The 20,296-nt window shown below is 45.4% G+C and overlaps 1 protein-coding gene across 1 annotated transcript in view; it reads right to left on the bottom strand.

The window, feature by feature from the left end:
* GNG4 (G protein subunit gamma 4) overlaps positions 1–20,296 on the bottom strand; it is an 86,074-nt gene that overhangs the window by 25,174 nt on the left and 40,604 nt on the right. Inside the window, exons 2-3 of the mRNA XM_037821555.1 lie at positions 9,706–9,819; positions 4,144–4,252 (exon numbers count right to left, since the gene is read on the bottom strand). Of these exons, the coding sequence (XP_037677483.1) occupies positions 4,144–4,242 (99 nt within the window). The 5' untranslated portion in view covers positions 4,243–4,252; positions 9,706–9,819. The remainder of the gene's footprint in view (positions 1–4,143; positions 4,253–9,705; positions 9,820–20,296) is intronic.

A 20,296-nucleotide genomic window follows, 5' to 3' on the forward strand; every position in this document is an offset into this window, starting at 1 on the left:
AACACCCCACCTTTGCTGGGAAAATGTCTTGATGGACTTCTAGGGAGTGAGACCTGAAAAAGCATGCTAAGGAAACAAAACAAGCAATATCCTGCTTTTTAAGTGGGGCTTGTAAACTGCCTTTTATTTTTGCTGAGTACTAGCCTGCCATTTAGGGACAGAAGTTGTAGACTAACTGAAATCCTTTGCATGACAGAGAAGAGTGGCCTGGGTGGGGGGAAGAAACCAGGGAGGGGGATAGCTCAGGAGGAGGACAAAGCAAGGGGGGCAATCGATGAACATGACACGAATGAATGGAGGGAGGGGGGCAAGAAGGGTGTGTGTGGGGAGAGTCTCTGAACTAAACTGTATGTAGGTTTGGGGTCTTACTGTGGGCTATGAGGTGTAAAGCCTCCCCTCTATGTCCCCTACAGACTCTAGAATAAAGTCTACATTTGAACTAGTGCTTTTATGTAAATGATGTTTTGGGGGGCAACAAACAGGACTTTAGCTACAGTTTTCTTCTGCTCACTGTCCCGGCCTCTGGATTATTACTATTATTTTCTTACTTTGCCACCTTCTCTTTCCTGTGATGCACCTCCCCTTTATTCTCTCCCTCTCCCCCTCATGAGTGGCAAACACAGTCCTCTCCTTCCTTCCTCCTTAGACACACTCTCAAGCCAATAAACTACAAAGCCCGGAGGTGGGTTCTGAAGTTGGCTACAGACTGTGCCAGCTGTGGGGCTCCCTTTTGGTTTCACGCCTGTGCCTGCCCCAGTCTGGGCTGTCCTCCCTGGGTCCCCATCTGTTGTATTCCCACCTGGGAGCCAGCTCTGTGGGACTGTAATTGCAATTATTCTCCCATGGAACCTCCAGCCGTTTCCCCTCCGGCTTGTCCTTTCCTCTCTCCTGGTTCTGATGAAAGGCGATGCACACTCACCTCTTTGGCCTCCTCACCATGCAGTCAGCTCAGGTCTGATCTATTTCCCTCTTTAGAAAACCGGTCTCAGCATTTTCATCCATCTGAACTGGGCATTCCTTTCATAGTTTGTAAGAGTACACTGAATTTTATGAACTGTTCCTTTCCTCCTTTCATTAGGTTTCCCTCTGCCGTGCACTGCCCAGGCTCCTTTTTGCTCCTTCCTCTCCTGCAGTTACCTCTGATCCATCCTAGAAAGACCAATTCCTCTCCCTTGTGACTCTCTTCCTCTTTCTTACCTCAAGGGTATCCTTGATGACTCCTCTTTATTTTCACATTTTGTTTTTACAGTCCAGGTATTGGAAATCAATACATGCCTTCGTTTGCCAGGAACTGCATCAAATAGATTTTTCTCCAAAGCCATACTGTGCCCTTTTTTTCCCACTCTGAAGCAAGGGGTGTCCAGTGCTTAAAACCAAGTGTGATTGCGCAGGGATGGCTGGGATGTGGTTCCTCAGGTGCCTCTTTCCTCGGGCAGCCAAGGGATCATCTCTCCTACAACAGAGCTCTGCAACTCTGTCCTGAATAAACACCTGACATGGCCATGACCAGCTAACTCCCTGGAATCACCACAGAGTCTGCAGATGCCCCGGAAGGCCCTCCCAGTGATCCTGTAACCACGTTTCCATAACATAACCACCACATGAACATGTACCAACTATTATGGGTTGAATTTGCACCTCCCCCCCCCCCCAATAGATGTGTTGAGGTCTTAATCCCCAGTGCCTTAGAGCGGGACCTTATTTGGAAACAGGGTCATTTCAGATGGAATTAGTTAAGTCAAAATAAGGCCAAACTGGATTAGGGTGGGCCCTAATCCAATACGACTGGGATCCTTATAAAAGGAGGGAATTTGGACACAGACCCAGTCCTACAGAGGCAGACACTGAAGCCCACGGATTGGCAGCCACCAACAGAAGCCAGGAGAGAGGCTTGGAACTGATTCTTCCCTAGAGCCTTCAGGGCGAACATATTTGATTTTGGACTGCTAGACTCCAGAACTGTGAGACAAAAAATTTCTGTTGTTTTAAGCCATCCAATTTGAGGTATTTTGTGATGACAGCCCTAGGAGATGAAAACACTGACCATACCTTTGAATACCATATTAGTAATGAACTTTTCCTTGGATGGCTTATGACTTCTTTTCCTTCCTTTAGAAGCAGTGCAAAGCCTTTAGTGATTCTTAAAGGGCCTTCCACGTGGGGACATAAGGTCCCCCCATTGACTCCTGGAGTGCTGTTTGTAGCAGGTGAGGATCGGTTATTGCAGGATTTGATCTTTCTCACCAAAGTAGAACTCCCTGGCACAGCAACTGTCTTATGGTCAAAAGTGGTGCCACCATCTTTCCAGTCCTCTGCTGTGGAACTTGGTGGTTGAGCTCCAATTTCTCTCTCTCTCTGGTGTCTCCCACAGCTAGTCTCCAATCTCTGCTAATTCTCCTGGTGCATTTGACTGTCAGACCCTGCCTTTGCTCTCTGCTCTACATCACGCCCTATTTCTGCTCCTCCTTACCTCTTCTGATTACTTCAGCAACTTCAACTGCCTCCTCTCCTCTGACAAGTTTATCTGTTTGCTGACAGGTGAGTTCACCTTAAACACCTGTCATCTCATGGCCTCTCCCTCACCCCAAATCATTTTCACGTTCTGCGCCCCGTGTACTCAAGATGTGGCTTATGAATGGCAACCCCCCAAAAGCTGCCCACAGTGTGTTCCCAGCACAACCTGCAGCTCTGCCAGTCAAGTCCGATGGCTCAACACTAGCCATGATTGGCTAATTGTGGCCTTTCCTTCTCCCTCACTTATCACCTCAGAACCAGCTCACAACTCACCACTTCAACAAGTCTTCTCTGAGCAATATAGTAGAGTCCACCCCATTCATGTTTATATCTGAGAATGGTGCCCAGTGCAGGGTGGGTGCTCAAGGAATGTTTATCAAAAGAGTGACTGTTACCATGTCTTCTTTCTCTTAATATATCTTTTTCCAGACTTTAAGCCTGCTGGCATACTGAATGTCTACACAGGCATTTTTAAATTCCTTGCTGTACTATTGACATGTGACCTGTTTTAATAATTGTTTTATGGGTGTTAACCTCGCTCCCTTCTCTAGCCTAGAGATCAAGGACTGGTGTGTAATTTGTAGCTGGTGTCAGTGTGTGCAAAATGTAGACACATAAGTAATACCGGTCCTGCCATACCAATTTACATAGTGCTGAATTACCTCAGTGCTTCATAGACCATTGTGTCATATTCTGAGCATGTTTTCTATTTCCTTGGAAAATTGTACCCAAAACCCCGGGGAAGAGAATAACTACCCTTCTAGAGGTGGGAGCTGGTGCTCTCTGGCTGGAACTCTAGAATGAGAGGTGGTCTCGGTGACGGAAGCTCCAGGAGGGGCGGCTCACATTGCCCACAGAAGGCTTTAGGAGCTGCTTGTTGTGCCCATGGATTCTGCCTTTTTAAAATCCAGATGCCTGGGTGAGGCCCCTGGTTTTGGGTCCCCCAAGACCATAGAACACATTGGACTTGAGTCTCTTGGTGCCAGATTCACGACCGCATTCCAACTCTACTACAGTCGATGCACCAAAACTGCATGTGAGAGCCACAGGCTTTTCCTGGGCCCCTGCTTGCCTCTAAGTGGCCTCTGGGTAATAGCTGGCTTCATCTTGCTTCAGCTCTCCCAGCATGAGCAGATCTATACTCATCAGTGAAACGAACACAGTGAGAGGTGGCTGGCATCTTTCTTCACTTTCCCCAAAGGAACATTTGACAAACACAGTGTATGGTTCAATGCTTCGCTCCCAACAGTGCCCCTGTCAAAACATCAGATGTTGTCTAACCTCAAAGTCACTGTATCAGACAGAAAAGCTGTGACTGATCTCATTGTTAAATGCTCTTTCTAGCCTATTGGCATGACAACAGAGCTAAATAGAGCTGATATGAATATGAGTCTATTTTTGGCAACTCCTTAAGGAATCCGTGCACACTGTGTATTTTGTATCAGTTGAATCCTTGGGCACATTCAGAACTCTGAGGCAAACACTCATTTGTAAATGTTACAGCTACCGAGGTTGGCTGGATGTTCTATTGGGTGACCTATCGATTCTCAGGAGCTGCTGTGGAAATGGGGTAATGCTTCAAGTTGAATTGCAGCCCGAGTTTGGCAAGGCTGCCTGGGGCGTGCTTACCTTGACCCTGTCCATGCAGGCTTCCATCTTCAGCTGCTCCACAGCTTTCCTGGCTTGGGAGATGCTAGTGGTGCTGTTATTAGACATGCCTTCTTTCATTCTGCGGCCCCTAAAAGCAACCAAGGTTAAAGAGTTGGAGTGCTGCTTTTCCAAATGCAAGGTTAGGTCCAAACCAGGGAGCAGTTGAGAGCACGGTTGCACTTGGCAGCAAAGGCTCATGTGAGGAGAGCAAAGAGGGCTTTACTAGAGCCATGGGAGCAAGACGCTTATTCTTTCCTTTCTAAAGAGCTTCTCAGGACTGGGGAATCTGTTGAAGATTACAGATGGTACCAGGTTTACTTTCCTATCATCACCAGGACCATAAGTGATACTTTGACACGAGTACAGCTCTTTGTTAGAAATAAATCATTTTCATAGATATTTGTTTACTCATTCCTTACAGAAGGCAATTCTATTAAGCAGAGCAATATTAATTTTTGTTTTATAAATGAAGCAAGTGTAAAAATTAGAGGAATTGAGCCAATAGCCAAAGGTCCCGGAGTCAAAATTTGTGGATCCGGTATCCAAAGTCAAACCTTTGAATCCTACCTAAGTGTTCTTTCTACTGTCTCAAAAGGACATTGCCAGGAATCTAAGACTCCAAGCACAAGTTTCCAAAGCATAAAATTGCTTTATTGTTCTTTAATTTGCTGTCATTCAAAAAAGTTTACTGACCTCATATTAGGAGTTTGTTTTAAAACAAAATAACACGCACACCCCCTTATTACACATAAATTTGCTTTTTGAGAAGGGGGAAGAGATTCTCCTAGATCTGCCACAAATTGACGTCACATGACTCAAAACAGACCACTGCAAAGCTAACTGTTCATAACACAGCACATGCTTCATCTAATGAGAAGCCGCTTGGAGGAGGTCTAATAATTCAAGTCTGGGAGCTGGGAAATGTAAGTGACAACAGCTTCTGATGGTGCTGTGGTGGGAGAAGGCTTGGCCAGTATCTTGGTGCACAGGCCAAGCTCTCTCTGTGGCTTTCGTCACGTGAGCTAACAGTCTGGCTCAGATGGGGCATGATGACAACTTCATTTGTCCACAAGCAATTTTTTAAAAAGAAAAGATTCTCATAATAACGCATAGATCAGCCACCTAAACCAGAGTTTAACAGGTTTGTGTTCCTATCTTGGTTGGGAACTTTTACTCAACAAGAAGGGGAGAAGCAGCATGACTAGTTGGGGGCTTTGAAATTCGGGGAACATCCTCCTAAACCCCCACTGTGTAGAGACGTGCTTGCATTACTGCATGTGTGTTTGGGCCCGTGTGTGCCCACATGCCTGCAAGGATATGTCTTGTGCCCGTCTGTGTGTGTGGCCATCTCTGCATGGAGGTTTATGTGTGTCTGGGTCCCTGTGCATCCTTCCAAAACTAGGGAGGGAACACAGTCTAGTTTCCAAGGCTTCCTAAACTGAAGCTAGTAAAGGACTCTAAAATCATTGCCCTCAAATCCTGACCATCCCTCCCCATTCCAAGGTGTGTTGTCTTTGGGCTTTTAGGAGTTGGGAAAGTCAACAGGAGCAGTAATCGCTGAGGATGAGGAAGCAGAGCCTGGGATCAGAAGGAGTGGAGAAAGTGAGACCTAGGGGAAGGAAAACGGAGGGGTCAGGGGCTCTGCAGCTAGCTGTATGTGTGTGAGTGTCAGTGTGTGAGAATGAGTGTGTCTGTGTCAGTACATATATGTGAGTATGTGTGTAATGTCTGCGAATGAGGGTTTGTGTGTGAGTGCAAATGAGAGTGTGTGTAGATAATGTTACTACCAGAACCAAAGCCTCATCAGAGCCCCTTGAACTGCCTCTTCCTTCTTCCAGGCCCTGGGACTTGCTGCATTTAAAATGCCCTGAGCCCACAAAGAAGGGCACATTTCAACACTCTCCACTCCACTACACCAAAGGAGAACTCTGGCTGAATGCTTTGTATTTGAAAAAGACCTCACCAAGCTATAAAGATGGAGATAAAGTAAGCTGGTAGGGGAGTGGGGCTCCCACTCTCTGGGTGGCTCCAGTAGCCAGGAATACGCAGCATCTTCCTCATGGACTGTAACCCTCTCATGTCCTCTCTGCTCCATTCTTCAATCTCCTCAGTTCTCACCACCTGCGCTATGCTCCAACCCACTTCTGCCACCCACAGCCAAGGCCTATCCTGGACCTGGTCCACGGTTAGGAGGCCTCAGTATCGTATCCTGCCTCTGACCACACCCTCTGATAGCTTCGTTCTCTCACTCCTTTTTCCTTTTTCTTCGATGTAAAGCACCATCCCCTCCATTGGTGTCTCCGAAAGACAAGGCCTCTCCTAGCTTCATTCAATTCCATATTTAGCCTAAATGATGGGAACCAACATTGCAACCCCTCTTTCCCAACAGTTCCTGACTTGCCTTGCCCCTCCCTCTTTCCCCCAAACCTCACTCTGTATCAATCCACCTCCTTCCCGTCTCTTCTCTGTTAAGCACCACTGGAAACCAACCCCCCAAACTCTGGGGACTCCAACAGCCACATTCCAGCATTAGTTGGATGCTTCAAAGCTGTCTGGAAATATTATTCCATCCTGAATCACCCCTCCCTCCCTTTCATCTTCCTATTTCTTCATCACTTCCTCACCACCTCTATCCTCTCATTCATAGTAAAAGTTCTCAGCCCCATCTGTATAGAGGAAAAAAGGCCATTAAGGCAGAACCCTCCTTAACTCTCCCCTCTCTTCCCGCCACCTACAGCTCATGTAATCGACATCAACCCCTCTCTCCTTCGGCGCAGCAGCTCTTCGCCTGCATCCGGTCCTGCTGCTGCCTGCCCAGCAGCTCCTCCCCCTCCACGACAGAGGCTGCAAACATCGGACTCCCACGTCCTCACCTCCCTTGCAGAAGGGCCGGAGCCTGTGACCAAGCTCTAATCAACGGAATCCGAGGGGAAGTCCGCAGGGGACTTCCAGGAAAGGTTTTTCTGGCTAGTAGAGGCACGAGAGGACAAACTCCTCTCTTTGGCTGCCTTGACTGAGTGATGTCCAGAGCTGCAAGAAACACATTGACCAAGAGAAGGAAGTCAAGAGACCCACGGACAAACCAGCCCCAAGCTCTGCGCTGAACAGATCCTGGAAAGTCCACTCTGACTCCTCGCTGTGCAAGAGAACATTCTCCATTGCCTGCAGCCGAAAGAATTTTCTTGTCCAAGGCTGATACTTCCACCTGTGGATGGCCTGTCCCATTCCCCAAAGGCTCTATTAACCTCCCTCCTTCTCCTGTAAGGTCAGCGTCTCTGGCTTCCTTCTCAGAATATAAAATTATATTCATGTCTTTTTCCATCTGACCATCTTAAAACAAACAAGTAATAATCACAACAAAACAGAAAACTCTCCCTCCCCCCACCTCAATTTTCATTCTTGCTCAAGAAGGAGGTAGAGAGGTAATGACGAATTCCCATATAAAGGGACCCCTTAGGTAACTAAACAGGAAGAGATTCTAAAAATAAGGACGGAAAGCTCTCCTCCTGGTACACAGGATAAAAAAGGCTGCAACACCTTCTCTGTTCGCTTCCTCAGCCCTCTCTGATTCCATTTATAGGACATTTACTCGTTGCCATCAATGATTCCTAGGCTGTTTCATGCCTGCATATTCATTCTCTCTTTTTCCACCTGGACAATAAGGTTTCTCACAGCACAATACCAGGAACCCCGATTGCGAGCAAACAGACCTGGACATCTGCATAGTACAATTTTCCTAGGTGATTCTGGCACATACCAAAGGTTGAGAACCACAGATGGCTGTAAATACTTCCTACCTTATCATTCCTTTGTATTCCCCCAAGTTACCTTCCAAGGTGTTCCATGTACCTCAAAGACTCTCTAAACCAGTCCTTTTTGAATATTAATATGTATATGAATCACTTGGGGGCCTTAATAAAACACAGACTTTGATTTGGTGGTCCAAGATTTTGCATCTCTAAAAAACTCCCAGTTGCTACTTTGAGTAGCAAGGCTCTAAATCACAGAATGCGAATATTGGAAGGGAACATAGAAGTCCAGGTCCAATCCTCATATTTATCAGATGAGAAAACATATTCAGGGATGTTAAACAGCTTAATTCCAAAGGCCCCTTTAGTGGAAGTGGAAGGTAGCATTTCCCTGATGTTGCTCCCAGCCTGTCACCCCTCCTAGGCCAAGTGGAGCCTCTGGGGCAGGACTTGGTCCATCCCGCTCTCCTAGGACAGACTCACCCTCAAGTGCTCCTACCCCTCACCTAACTTGGGGGAGAGATGGCAGGGAGGGCCCACCACCCGTGGTGAAGGCAGGAAGCTGGCAAGGGAGAAGGAAGTGGCTTTTTCCAGCTAAACTAAAATCAAAAGACAATGATATGACCCAGAGAGAAGGTTTCTGAGGCCCTCCCTCCCCCTATCTGGCCAGTGACCTCCTAGATTCCACTTTAATAACAGCTCTATCCTTTCAGGACTATCTAGATGCCACATTTCTATGTGAATTTTTTTATGTATCTCTACACATATGTATATATCCATCTGACCTTGACCAAGAAGGCAGTTTTACAAGAAGAAAAATAGAAGTTGGGACAAAGTAGAGTTGGAATAAAGCTAAAAATTCCCTCTGACTATCCATGGGCCAAAAATTTGGCTCTTGAGCTTTTTAAAACACAAGGCTAAACAGAAAGCAAGCCAACTGCTCAGGGACTGGCCTCGGTACTGCTGTGCTCAGACACTGCTTTCTTCTTGGGCACACAGGAATGCACTCAACTCACAGGTTTCACAGGAACGTTTCTTATGGGCTGTATCTTGTGATGCACAGCTCAGAAAAATCAAAGTTGGAGAGAAGACCAATGCAAGGTGATTAAATCCCCAGCGTTGCTGATCTGACTTGATTCGGGAAGGTCGACAGGATTTAGAATACCTGGAAGTGTGGATGTCATCATGTCTTTTCAGCCACCCTCCTTAAGAATGATTTATCACTAAGGAATTTTTGACAACTATCAGCTGGCTGAGTGCTGCTGTTGGTCTCCCTGGCAATTGCCTGGAAGTCAGCTACTGGCAGTAAAGACAGACCCTGGGCCTCAAGGGACCAATCAACTTGGGTCAGAGGGTGTGGTGAGGGTGGGGGTGTTGGCCTTTGTCAAAGCGAGATGCTGAACCGAGACGCTTGCCCGAGTAAACATCTCTTTTGCTCTGGGGGAAGCTGACAGCATGGTCACCAGTGGAGATGGCTCCGTACCCCTCCCCTGAGTCCCCCAACAGGGGGCACATCCATTCTCACCGGGGATAATGTGAGGTGGTGCACTGCCCCCACGGGTAGTGTGGTGGTAATTCGTAAAATGGGCTCCATAAGGATGCTACACTGGAGTGTGGGAGAGGAGGACAGGAAGGCAGTAACTGCTGGAAGAAGAAAACGACTGGGGTGAGGACCTAGCCATGGACCCAGGTTCCCAACAGCCAAATGTCATTCCAAGCCCACTTGGGCACTCCTGGTAAAGATACCTGTTCTCCAGAGAGCACCCGCCCTTGGACCTGTCACTCTCCTTACCTGAGAGGGCAGCACGGTGGGAGCTGGGGCAGGTGGCGGAGGTGGAGGGCAGCGGCAGCTGTCGGTCTGTCACCAGACGAGAGGCTGGCTCAGGTCTTCTGTGCTAAGCTTCACCTGAAAGCACAACCAAAGGTGTGTCTAGAAGTGCAGATGGAAGCCCAACTCTTTGTTCTCGGGGTCCCCCAACCGCCTCCTCTCCCATCGTAGCCCTCTCTTCTCTCTCAGAAGCTTCCTTTTTAAGCCTGAGGACTCGTCTATCAGAGCCTGGGCTAGACGGCTTGCTACAGGCAGAAAGAGAACCCTTAATCTGACAGAGAGCAGGCTGGGGAGGCGACTTCTCCAGGCACAGCCCGGAGGTGGGAATGTGCTGTCAGTCTCTCCCCTGCCCCCAGCACACCAGCCAGGTTACTCTGCAGTTTATCTCCTGCCCGACACTCGCCATCCCAGCTCCAACCAAACCTTCTGCCAAATGGAAATCATTCCAGGTGTTTTTTGCATATTATAAAAGTAATATTAAAACCCATTGAATTTTACACTTTAAATAGGTGAATTGTTTGGCATGAGAATTATATCTCAATAAAGCTGTTATTTAAAAACCATGTTCACTATGGAAAAATGTGAAGACAGAGAAAATTACGAGACAATAAAGACCAATTACAATTCCTTTTCCCAGAGACAATGATAGTTAACATATTGATGCAATTATTCTTACAAGTATTAGAAATAGCTTGATTTGAACCAAAGGACATTTAGCACAGAGGAGATGTCTAAATCAGATGACTCTTAAGGCCTCTTTGAACCCCAGGCTCTCCATATAGAGACGGAGTCCCCTGTCCCCACCCCCACCCCCCCCAATTGCCTGACTTGGGGATAATGCGTTCATTCCTCAGGGGTTTTCTTAGTGCCCTGACCTACAGCAGGATCCTGATGAATTTAGAGCAAATGTAAATGCCTGACTGGGAGGGACTAATAGCCCTGGTTGCTCCCCTGGCAAAAGTGGAATCCAAATTAGTTTTGACTTTGAACTTCAGGGGAGATTGTGTGTGAAGTGGTGCTTAGTGTACTTTACTCAGCCTCTTTTGCATTTTCACAAACCCCACATGCCTGCTGTTTTGAATGTGACTGTTACTTCCTGTTAATGTTATTTGTTGGACTTGGGTCCTTCCTACCTACCCAAAACTGTTTGCCTTTTATGTAGTTTTATTCTATCTCCTTTCCTATTTTCTCACCCCTCTGCTATTAGAGGAAACTTTTGTTCACATTTCTTGTCAATTTGCTAACAATGCTCTTGAGAACCATTTCATTCTGTTTCTAAGTCACTGATGTTCCAAATTGCTGGTTGATCTCAGCCACCTGGGGTGGGCCCAGAGGAGCCTCAACTAGAGAAATAAGGAGGTGCTCTCATTTCCCCCCACCCCCCACCATGAGCTCCCCTATCCCATGGTCAGCTTCCAAGGGGAGGGAGACAGATGGACAAGTCCTCGAGGGGAGGCCTGCTGAGAGGGGCCAGGACTGCTTCTTGCAGGTGTGAACCCTAAATCCTGCACACTAGAAAGGTGACTTTCAAGTCTAGCCCCAGGAATCTTCTGGGTCCACCCTTCCAGAAAGGCATGAAACCTTGGGGACAAAAACAACTCGATAACTCCTCTCTCTGGCCTGCTGGTACGTTCTGTCCCTGGGCACCTCCCAGATGCCCGTCCCAGCCTGCGGACACAGCCAGAACAACCCAAACCCCTCTTCACATAGCAACTTCTATTCTGATCATCTAATCTTTGTTCTATAATCAGATTTGCCCAAGGGGATGTTCTCTACTCTCAGTATCTCCATTCTTAAAAGACAAATATTCCTCTGACTGGGTGTCCACATCACATCTCATCACATCACATCCACATCACATCTCCCAAAAAGCATCCTGCAATAAATGCTACAAACAGAATGAGAAAAGAACAAGAAAAATACAGATGTGATGTTCATATTTGCTTTATTAAATAAATTAATTATTTCGTACATCTACATATCTTTTCTGAAAAAAGGCCTACGGCTTTGTTCCAGTTTGCTAATGCTGTCCTTTTGCAAAACACCAGAAAAGGATTGGTTTTTATAAAGGGGGTTTATTTGGTTACAAAGTTATAGTCTTAAGGCCATAAAGTGTCCAAGGTAAGGCATCAACAATAGAGTACCTTCACTGGAGGATGGCCAATGGCATCCGGAAAACCTCTGTTAGCCTGGGAAGACACGTCACTGACATCTGCTGATTCCGGGTTGTGTTCCAGCTCCTATCTCAGCTCTTGTGCATCTTCAAAATGTTGCTCTTGGGGTGTTCTGTCCTCTCTTAGCTTCTCTGGAGCAAACTCTGGCTAGCAGAAGTCTGCTTTCAATGGCCATCTCCAAAATGCCTCTCTCAGTTGCTCTCCAAGATGTCACACACAGCTGCTCTGCTTCTAGGACTGTGTGGCTCTTTTTAAAGTGCTCCACAGTGATCCAATCAACACCTACCCTGAATGGGTGGGGTAATATCTGCATGGAAATTATCCAATCAGACGTTTCACTCACAGTTGATTGAGTTGTATCTCCATGGAAACCCTCATTCAAAGGATTCCAATCTAATCAACGCTAACATGTCTGCCCCCATAAGATTGCATCAAAGAACATGGCGTTTTGGGGGGCATAATACATTCAAACCAGCACAGGCCTTGTGCAACATGTTCTCTTGACAAGCTCCACGAAAAAGGGTTTTCTAGTCATAGAAGTATGAGAAATGGCCATTACGTTACTCCTCTCTTTGGAGACGCAAAATGTACACTGACACATTAAAGACTTCAGAGGAGTCCTGAAGGAGCTCCCAAAGTTGTTTTGTTTGTTTTTTTAAATATAACAGCATGTTCTGGTTTGGTAAAGCTGCTGGTATGCAGTATACCAGAAATGGGTTGGCTTTTACAATAGGGATTTGTTAACTTCCAAGTTTACAGTTCAGAGGCCATGAAAAATGTCCAAATCAAGGTCTCAGTAGGATGATACCTGGACCCAGAAGGCCAGCTACCAATGAGTTCGGGCTCCTCTGTCACACGGGAAGGCACATGGCAGCATCTGCTGGTCCTTCTCTCCTGGGTTTCGTTGGTTTCAGCTTCTGGCTGTGTCATTCCTCAGCTTCTCTGGGTGCTTCTCTGAATTTCATCCCTGGGGCATTTTTCCATGAGCTTCTCTTAGTTTTCTGTGTGACGTTTACCCTCTCAGGAAGGACTCCAGTAAGAGAATCAAGACCCACCCTGAGGCACTCCTCAACTGAAATAACCTAATTGAAGTCTCACCCAAAATAGGTCCACACCACAGGAATGGATTAGCTGATCTTTTCTGAACATGATCTTTTCTGATCTACCACTTCAAACTACCACACAGTGCTTCCCACACTTTTCATCACACAGTGGGGTAAACCAGCCGAGGCAACTGGCTCCACTGATCGATAACTCCCATCCACCTTAGACCATTCAGACACCTCTGCTGCCACACCAGCTCCCTGTGGGATGCTGTCTTTGGCTAGTGTATTAGGGTTCTCCAGAAAAACAGAACTGACAGGATACATATATGCAAACATTAAGAGATTTGTTATAGGGATTGGCAATTCTGTAGAGCAGGCTGCATTTTCGGAACTCAATGAAGGTGACATTGAATTCCCCAGAAGAAGCTGCAGGTTGGAAACTCTGATGAAGGTGATGTTGAATCTCTCAGGAGAAGTTGGCTGGCTGACGTAGACAGAGAAATTCTTTCTGACTGCTGAAAACTGCAGTTCTCGCTTTAATGCATCTAACTGGATGAGGAGATTCCTCTCACTGCTGAAGGCACTCTCCTTTGTTGATTGTAGGTCTAATCAGACTTCAACTGACAAATGGTTTAAATCCATCTATGAAATACCCTCAGGGTATCAATCAGGCCAGTGCTCACTTGAGCAAAAACTGGGCACCATAACCTGGTCAAGGGGACACATGAACTTAACCATCATGGCTTGTATCAGAATCGCCTGGGAACTTGGTAACAACACTATTGCCCTGGCTCTATCCCACATCAACTCTGGGCCTTTGTGTTCTTTATTAGCTCTCCTAGGGATTCTGATACACAACAAAGTTTTAGAACCACTGCTCTAGAAAGTCCAGTGGTTCTTAAAGTTTGTTGTACATTTGAATCACTTGAACAGCTTTAAAAAATCCAGATGCCTCAGTTATAGCCCAGACCACTAAAATCACAATCTCTGGGGAGGACTCAGTAATCACTGCATATTTAAAATCCCCAAATGACACCAAAGTGCAGCAAAGTTTGAAAAACACTGCTTTAGTCACTGCCTAGGTCAGTGAGTCTCAGACTTTAATGTGCATGTGAATCACCTGGAGATCTCAGATTCCTGTTCAACAGATCTGGAGAGAGGCCAAGGAAAAGGCTAGCCCATGGCCCCGGTTCCCCAAAGTGTGGTCGGATACCAGCAGCATTTCCTAGGAGCTTGTTAGAAATGCAGAATCCCAGCCCACCTGGGACCTCCAGAATCAGAATCTGCATTGGAACCCGTGATTCCTGTGTACATTAGAGTTTGAGAAGCTCTGTTCTAGACTAGACTAACCTAGTTCTGCTGTACGTGGGATTTTGAGCATAAATGAAAGGATTGTACTGAAGACGCCTGAGTCAGTAGTAAAAGTGGGGAATAGTATAAAGTCCCCACTCTCCTGACCCCTAATGTTATTCAGCTTTTTTGGGCTCCTCTTTAATATAAAGTTTTAATTAATTCTGGTAGTTCTTTGAGCATCCATCAGGAAAACACTATTCAATTTCTCCTCATTTCCTTGGCATTTGCATAACATCTTCCAGCCAATGCTTTGAACATATTTCAGAGTCAACCCACCAACCTACTCTGCACCCCAGGAAGAGGTGCTAGACACCTTCCCTGTTCATTGCTATTTCTCAAAATAAAACAACTGCTTGGTGCTGGAGAGGACTCACCTCCTGACTGTCTTTCTTGATCTACTTGCTAAAGCCAGACGCTTTAGAAAGCACTGAATTTTGCCAAGAAGTTTTAAAAATTGTGTGTGTGCGTTTTTTTTTTTCCTAAAGAGAAGAAAATATACTCGTCTCTAAACAAGATCCTTGGTCTCACTGTGAGGATATGGGATTGAGGATCCACCACTTTGCCTTCAGTTCAGCCCGTGAGGGCAGAGGCTGTGTTTTACTCATGTCTCTGTTCTCAGGGCCCAACACAGGCAGGTGCATGTTCGACAGTCTACACAAACATGGCTAATGTGTGTATGAAAGAACAAACTCTGGTTTCAGAGGAGTGATTTTAATTCTCTATGTTGCTGTTTCAGTTCTTAAATGGAGCTAACTTAGCTCCCTGGATTGTGAGCTATAATGAACTAGTCCCATGTATTTACCGATGGCATTGTGCTAGGTCTTGACGAACTAGAAAAATCACAATCTCCATTCTCAGGGAGCTTGCACTCTGGTGTGGGGGTGACACACATTGTTCAAATAATTGTGCTGATGAACGGAATCTTACAAATGGAAGTCTAACAACTAGACCTGGCCAGAAGCATCTATGTCAGTTTCTATGATAGATTCTGAAGCTATAAGGGGGGATGAGATCATTTTCCTGCCCTTAAAGAGCTCAGGTTATAAGGGGGAAAAGATACATAAACAAGTAATGTTCATAGCATGATAGGCATATGTGGGACTAGTCATCTAAAAGAATCCATTCTCCCCTTTCTCTCATAATTTAGTAAGGCAGGTGACTGCCTAGCTAGACTTTTCCTAGCTTCCCTTATAGTTAGGTGTGTCTATGTGGCTAATTCTTTGTCAACAGAATGTGAGTAGAAATGATGAGTGACACTTCCAGGCTGGGCCTTAAAACACTGTGCACCTCTGAGCTCCTTTTCTATCCAGGAACCCAGAACATGGACATGTCTTCAACTTAACTTCAACAAGGGCTGGCAAGGACAACGTCCTGGGTGGTAGTTATCCAAGTGTGGTCTCTGGACCAGCCCCATCAGCACCAGCATTCACTGGGGCTTATCAGAACTGCAAGTTCTCAGTCCCCACTCAGACCTACCAAATAGAAACTCTGGGAGTGGGAAGTGTTTTAACAAGCCCTCCAGGGATTCTGATACTCACTAAAATTTGAGAACCACAGTCCTAGGAGATGGGCAAGAAACAAAGTAAATGAACCTGCATCCTTGAAACATCACCTGGAGCAGAGCTGCCCCATCAACCTGAGCTACTCACCCCTCCAGCTCTTATGAGAGAGAGAAATACATTTCTATGTTCCTTAAGTCATCACATTTTGGGGTCTCTTTTTCACAGTAGCTTTACATCTACCCTAACTAATATAGTATTTCAACAGAAATCTGGATAAGGTACTACGGGAACACTCAGTCAAGAAAATATTATAAATCTCGAGACCAAAATACTAACTTAAGATACTTGATTTGGGAAAGCAAATCCAATAAAGCATATAATTACAGCAAAGATTCCTCCTTGAGAGTAAGCTGTGTTCACTTCTAGGGTTTAACACTTCTGGGGATGGTAGACAGACAGGTGGGGCAGCCTTTCAGGCCCCTCATTTCCATAGGAAACAATCAGCTTCACTGGAGACAGAGAGCCCCGAACACAAACTTGGTTTATTAAAAACACCATGGCCTTGAGTTACTATTTCTAGTACCGCATAGAGTCTATGTGCAGATTTGTCGCTTGGTCCAATCTCTACAATTTTGTGTCTGGGTCTTAGGGATAAAGGGGACTACAAGAAGAAATGTAAGGAAGTTGGTGTTTTTCACCCTAAAATCTCTGTTAGATATTAGGTGCATAGGTAGCATTGCTTTTGTCAAAAAGTTGAAGTTCTGATACCTGTGACAGCATGGAAGCACCTTGAAGAAACCATGTGGAATGAACAAGTCAGACACAAAAGAACAAATATTGTATGATCTCACTGATATGAAATAATTAGAATAAGCAAACTCATAGAGTCAGAATCTAGAATATAGGTTACCAGGGGACGGGGTGGGGATAGGGAATGGAGAGTTAAGGCTTAAAATATAGAGTTTCTATTTGGGGTAATGGAAAAATTTTGATAACGGATGGCACTGATGGTAGCACAACATTGTGAACATAATTAACAGCATTGATTATATATTTGAATGTCATTAAAAGAGGAAATGTTAGTTTGTACCAGAAAAAAAATTTTTTTTAAAAGTAAGTTGAAGAGTTCTCCCAAATTTCAGAATAATCATTTAAGATAAATTGCTTTTGAATTGGATTTCACTTATTGAGGTGACACCTTAGAGTATTACAATGGAGGTCACACTCGCTTCCACACAAGGAATCTAAACGAAAGAGAGATCCTAATTACCCAAGACGTCTCTGCAGCACAACAGGCAGTCTTTAGCAAGGACGCCAACTTTCTATATGCACGTACGGAAATCAAAAAGTGGCATTTTAGCATCTGTATTAGTCAGGGTTCTCTAGGGAAACAGAATCAACAGGAGATATCTGTAAACACAAGATTTTGTAAAAGCGCCTCATGCAACTGTGGGGATGCACAAGTCCAAATTCCGTGGGGCTGGCAGTGAACTGGCAACTCCGAAGAAGGTATCTGATGAACTCATCAGGAGATGCTGGCTAGCCAAAGGGAAGGTTCTCTCTCTTCTCCCTTAAAAGCCTTCAACTGGTTGGATCAAATCCAGCTGATTGGATTCTCTCATTGCAGAAGACACATCCTTAGTTGATGTAATCAGTCACAGATGCAGTCAACTGACTGATGATTTAATAAACCAGCCTTCTAGTTTATTATCCAGCCACAAATGTCCTTGCAGTAATGGCTAGGCCAGTGCTTGCTTGACCAGACACCTGGGTACCATCACCTGGCCAAGGTGACACATGAACCCAACCATCACAGAATCACATGACAAATTTGGCTCTTTCTCACAATCATTCCAGGACAGAGCTGATGAAACCATGGGTAGGCCAAAACTGACTTGTGGGGATGTCCTCTATTCCTTTAACCTTTTCTTTTGAGCTTGTTTAACCACAGGTCATATAACCTGAGCATGCAAGAAGCACTGACTCTTGTCCTTTAGATGACCTTTGAGACACCAGGAACAAATATCACCTCCCTTGAACCAAGTTTACAAGGACAGGGAAACATTGGAAGCAGATCAAATGTGAAAGGTCCTACCACATATGAACAACTCTACAATGAACCAGTTGGACTATGCCACTTCTGTCCCCACCTCTCACCTTCCGTTCCCATAAAATCTCCCTTAACTCTCAGATCAGGGAGACAGTTGAGCCTTGCTTCCTGTCTGCTTGCTGGTCAACCTTGCAATCAAACTCTTTCCTCAAAATTCCTTTGTCATAGTATTGGCCCCTGTGCACATCGGGCAGCGAGCCCTTGCTTGGTAACACTGACAGGCTCCAAAACTTGAGGGGAGCAGTCAAGAATCAGGCTTGATGTCTACAGTGGGAACAGTCCTGCTTGGCAGGGACAATACTATCCCCACTGCTGCTCAGACCATTTTGCAAATTAAATACTGTGGTAGTCAAGCTTGATGCATTTTACAATTTGGGTCTCAATTACTCAATTTACATTCTGATTGCCTGAAAGCATCTGCTTGATCCAATAACATCGAATCACACAGATGCTAAACAAGCGCAGGGATGAAAAGCTTTTAGCACGGTGTGTATTGTAATGTACTTGAAAGACCAGAAATAGGAAGAACACACTGGGTTTGAACAATGATGGGGCCTGCTGGTCACTGGTTACCAGGATGCCCTCCTTACCTGGCCTCTGCTAAGGTCAAGAAACCTAGAGATGGTTAGCAGACCAGGTAATATATTTGCAAGCATTTGACAAATTAGTGCAGAATAAAGAACAGAAAGAGAAACCAGATCCATCATCCATGTGACCCTAAACACTTTCTACTCTTTCACCTATGTGGTCACCCTGGACACCTCCTAAGCATTTCTTTGGCCTTGTTGACAGAGTCCCAAAATCTTAACCAACAGAAACAAAAGTTTAAAAGTCTACTAGTGTTCTGATGCATTCTTGTCAGTCCTTGAAGAGTATGAAGTTAACTCTTTTCCTAATTGCTGAATCAGGTATTTAAGTTGCTCAAACTGGACTATGAAGTTTACCAGTGTAAAAAGCAGTGAAGATCAAAAAACCATGCTCTGTGTGGGGTGGCTTACTGTTTATACAGATTTTTTATAATGAGATAATTTTCATTTGAGTCTCAGGGTAATTCTACTGAAGTCATTGTAGAGAGGAAGAAAGGCAGTTCAGAGATTATATGGCTGGGCCACTACCCAGGATTGTAGGTACAGGTCTGTGCTTATCTTTACAAAGAATTATACATTTTTTATTCTTGAGAACATTCATAAGAAACACTTCCTGAGAATTGCATGGTGGTTTACAGCTGCATGAGAGAAATTCATCTTAGGTTAGTGGGAGCATGGATTGAGAAGCAGCCTACACTACAGAACTTATAACCTATATCCCTATCTCAATTTCCTCATTTTACAAATGAGATCACTGGGGTTTAGACAGGTTAAGTAATTTGTCCAATGTCATTAAATAGCTAATAAGTAGTGAAAACATGAGGAGGACACAAATCAATTATTCAATCATCCATTCATTCAGCCCTTACCATGGCAGGCATTGTGTTGGGCACTGAAGAAATGAGGAAGTGAATTGAACATGATTTCTGCCCTCTATTTAGTGTGGGAGACAAATTTAACAGCAGCAAATGCAATGAGAAATTCAAAGTTCTACCATAGAAATCTGTAAAGGTAGAAGGGCCAAACAAGAGGAGATGATAGATTCTGGTTGGGGGGTGGTGGGGTGAGTAGGGTAGGGGTGGGTAGAAGGTGGTTAAAAGAGCCTATACAAAATAAGTGGATGGCTCAGAAAACTCTGGATAGTTCATTATGTCTGTAGCCCAGGAGGGGCAGGGGTCAGATTAGGGAGGGTCTCGAATGTCATGCTAAGAGGGTGGGACTCTGTATCAAGCAGGCAGTTGTAATCAAGCGAAGAGTATTTAAGCAGAGAAGTAATAAGATTTCTCTTATATTTTAGAAAGATCACTTTCACCTAGTGTGGAGAATGGACTGGAGGTAAACAAGATAAGCAAGTGGGCAAGTTAGGAAACTACACAGGAGATGGGGTGAAGGGGACTCACGGAATGTTATTATGAGGATGGAAGACTGAGAAGACGTGGCTAGGATGTGGGTCCTAGGGAGGTGGGGAAGGAAGGCTGCCAGGGCACTGAGCCACGCATGGTTCCATTCGCCAGGTTTAGGAACATAGAGAGTGGGCTTTTTGGGGATGTGCAATGAGATCAAGTGGGGGCACGATGGATGTAGGGTACCCTTAGGACAGCTGACAGTTGGCCTAATAGGAATGCAGCTCAGAGGCAAGTTTGGACTGAGGATGGAGAGTTGCAATTCATGTCCTTGGAAGTGGTGGTAGCAGTCTTGGTGCAGGACTTAGCAGGTGAAGGTGGAGCATGAAGAGAAGGCAGAGCTTTCTGCGCAGAGCTGGGACACAGGCCAGCCTGGGAGG

This window comes from Choloepus didactylus, chromosome 2 (assembly GCF_015220235.1).
Source record: "Choloepus didactylus isolate mChoDid1 chromosome 2, mChoDid1.pri, whole genome shotgun sequence".
NCBI lineage: Eukaryota > Metazoa > Chordata > Mammalia > Pilosa > Megalonychidae > Choloepus > Choloepus didactylus.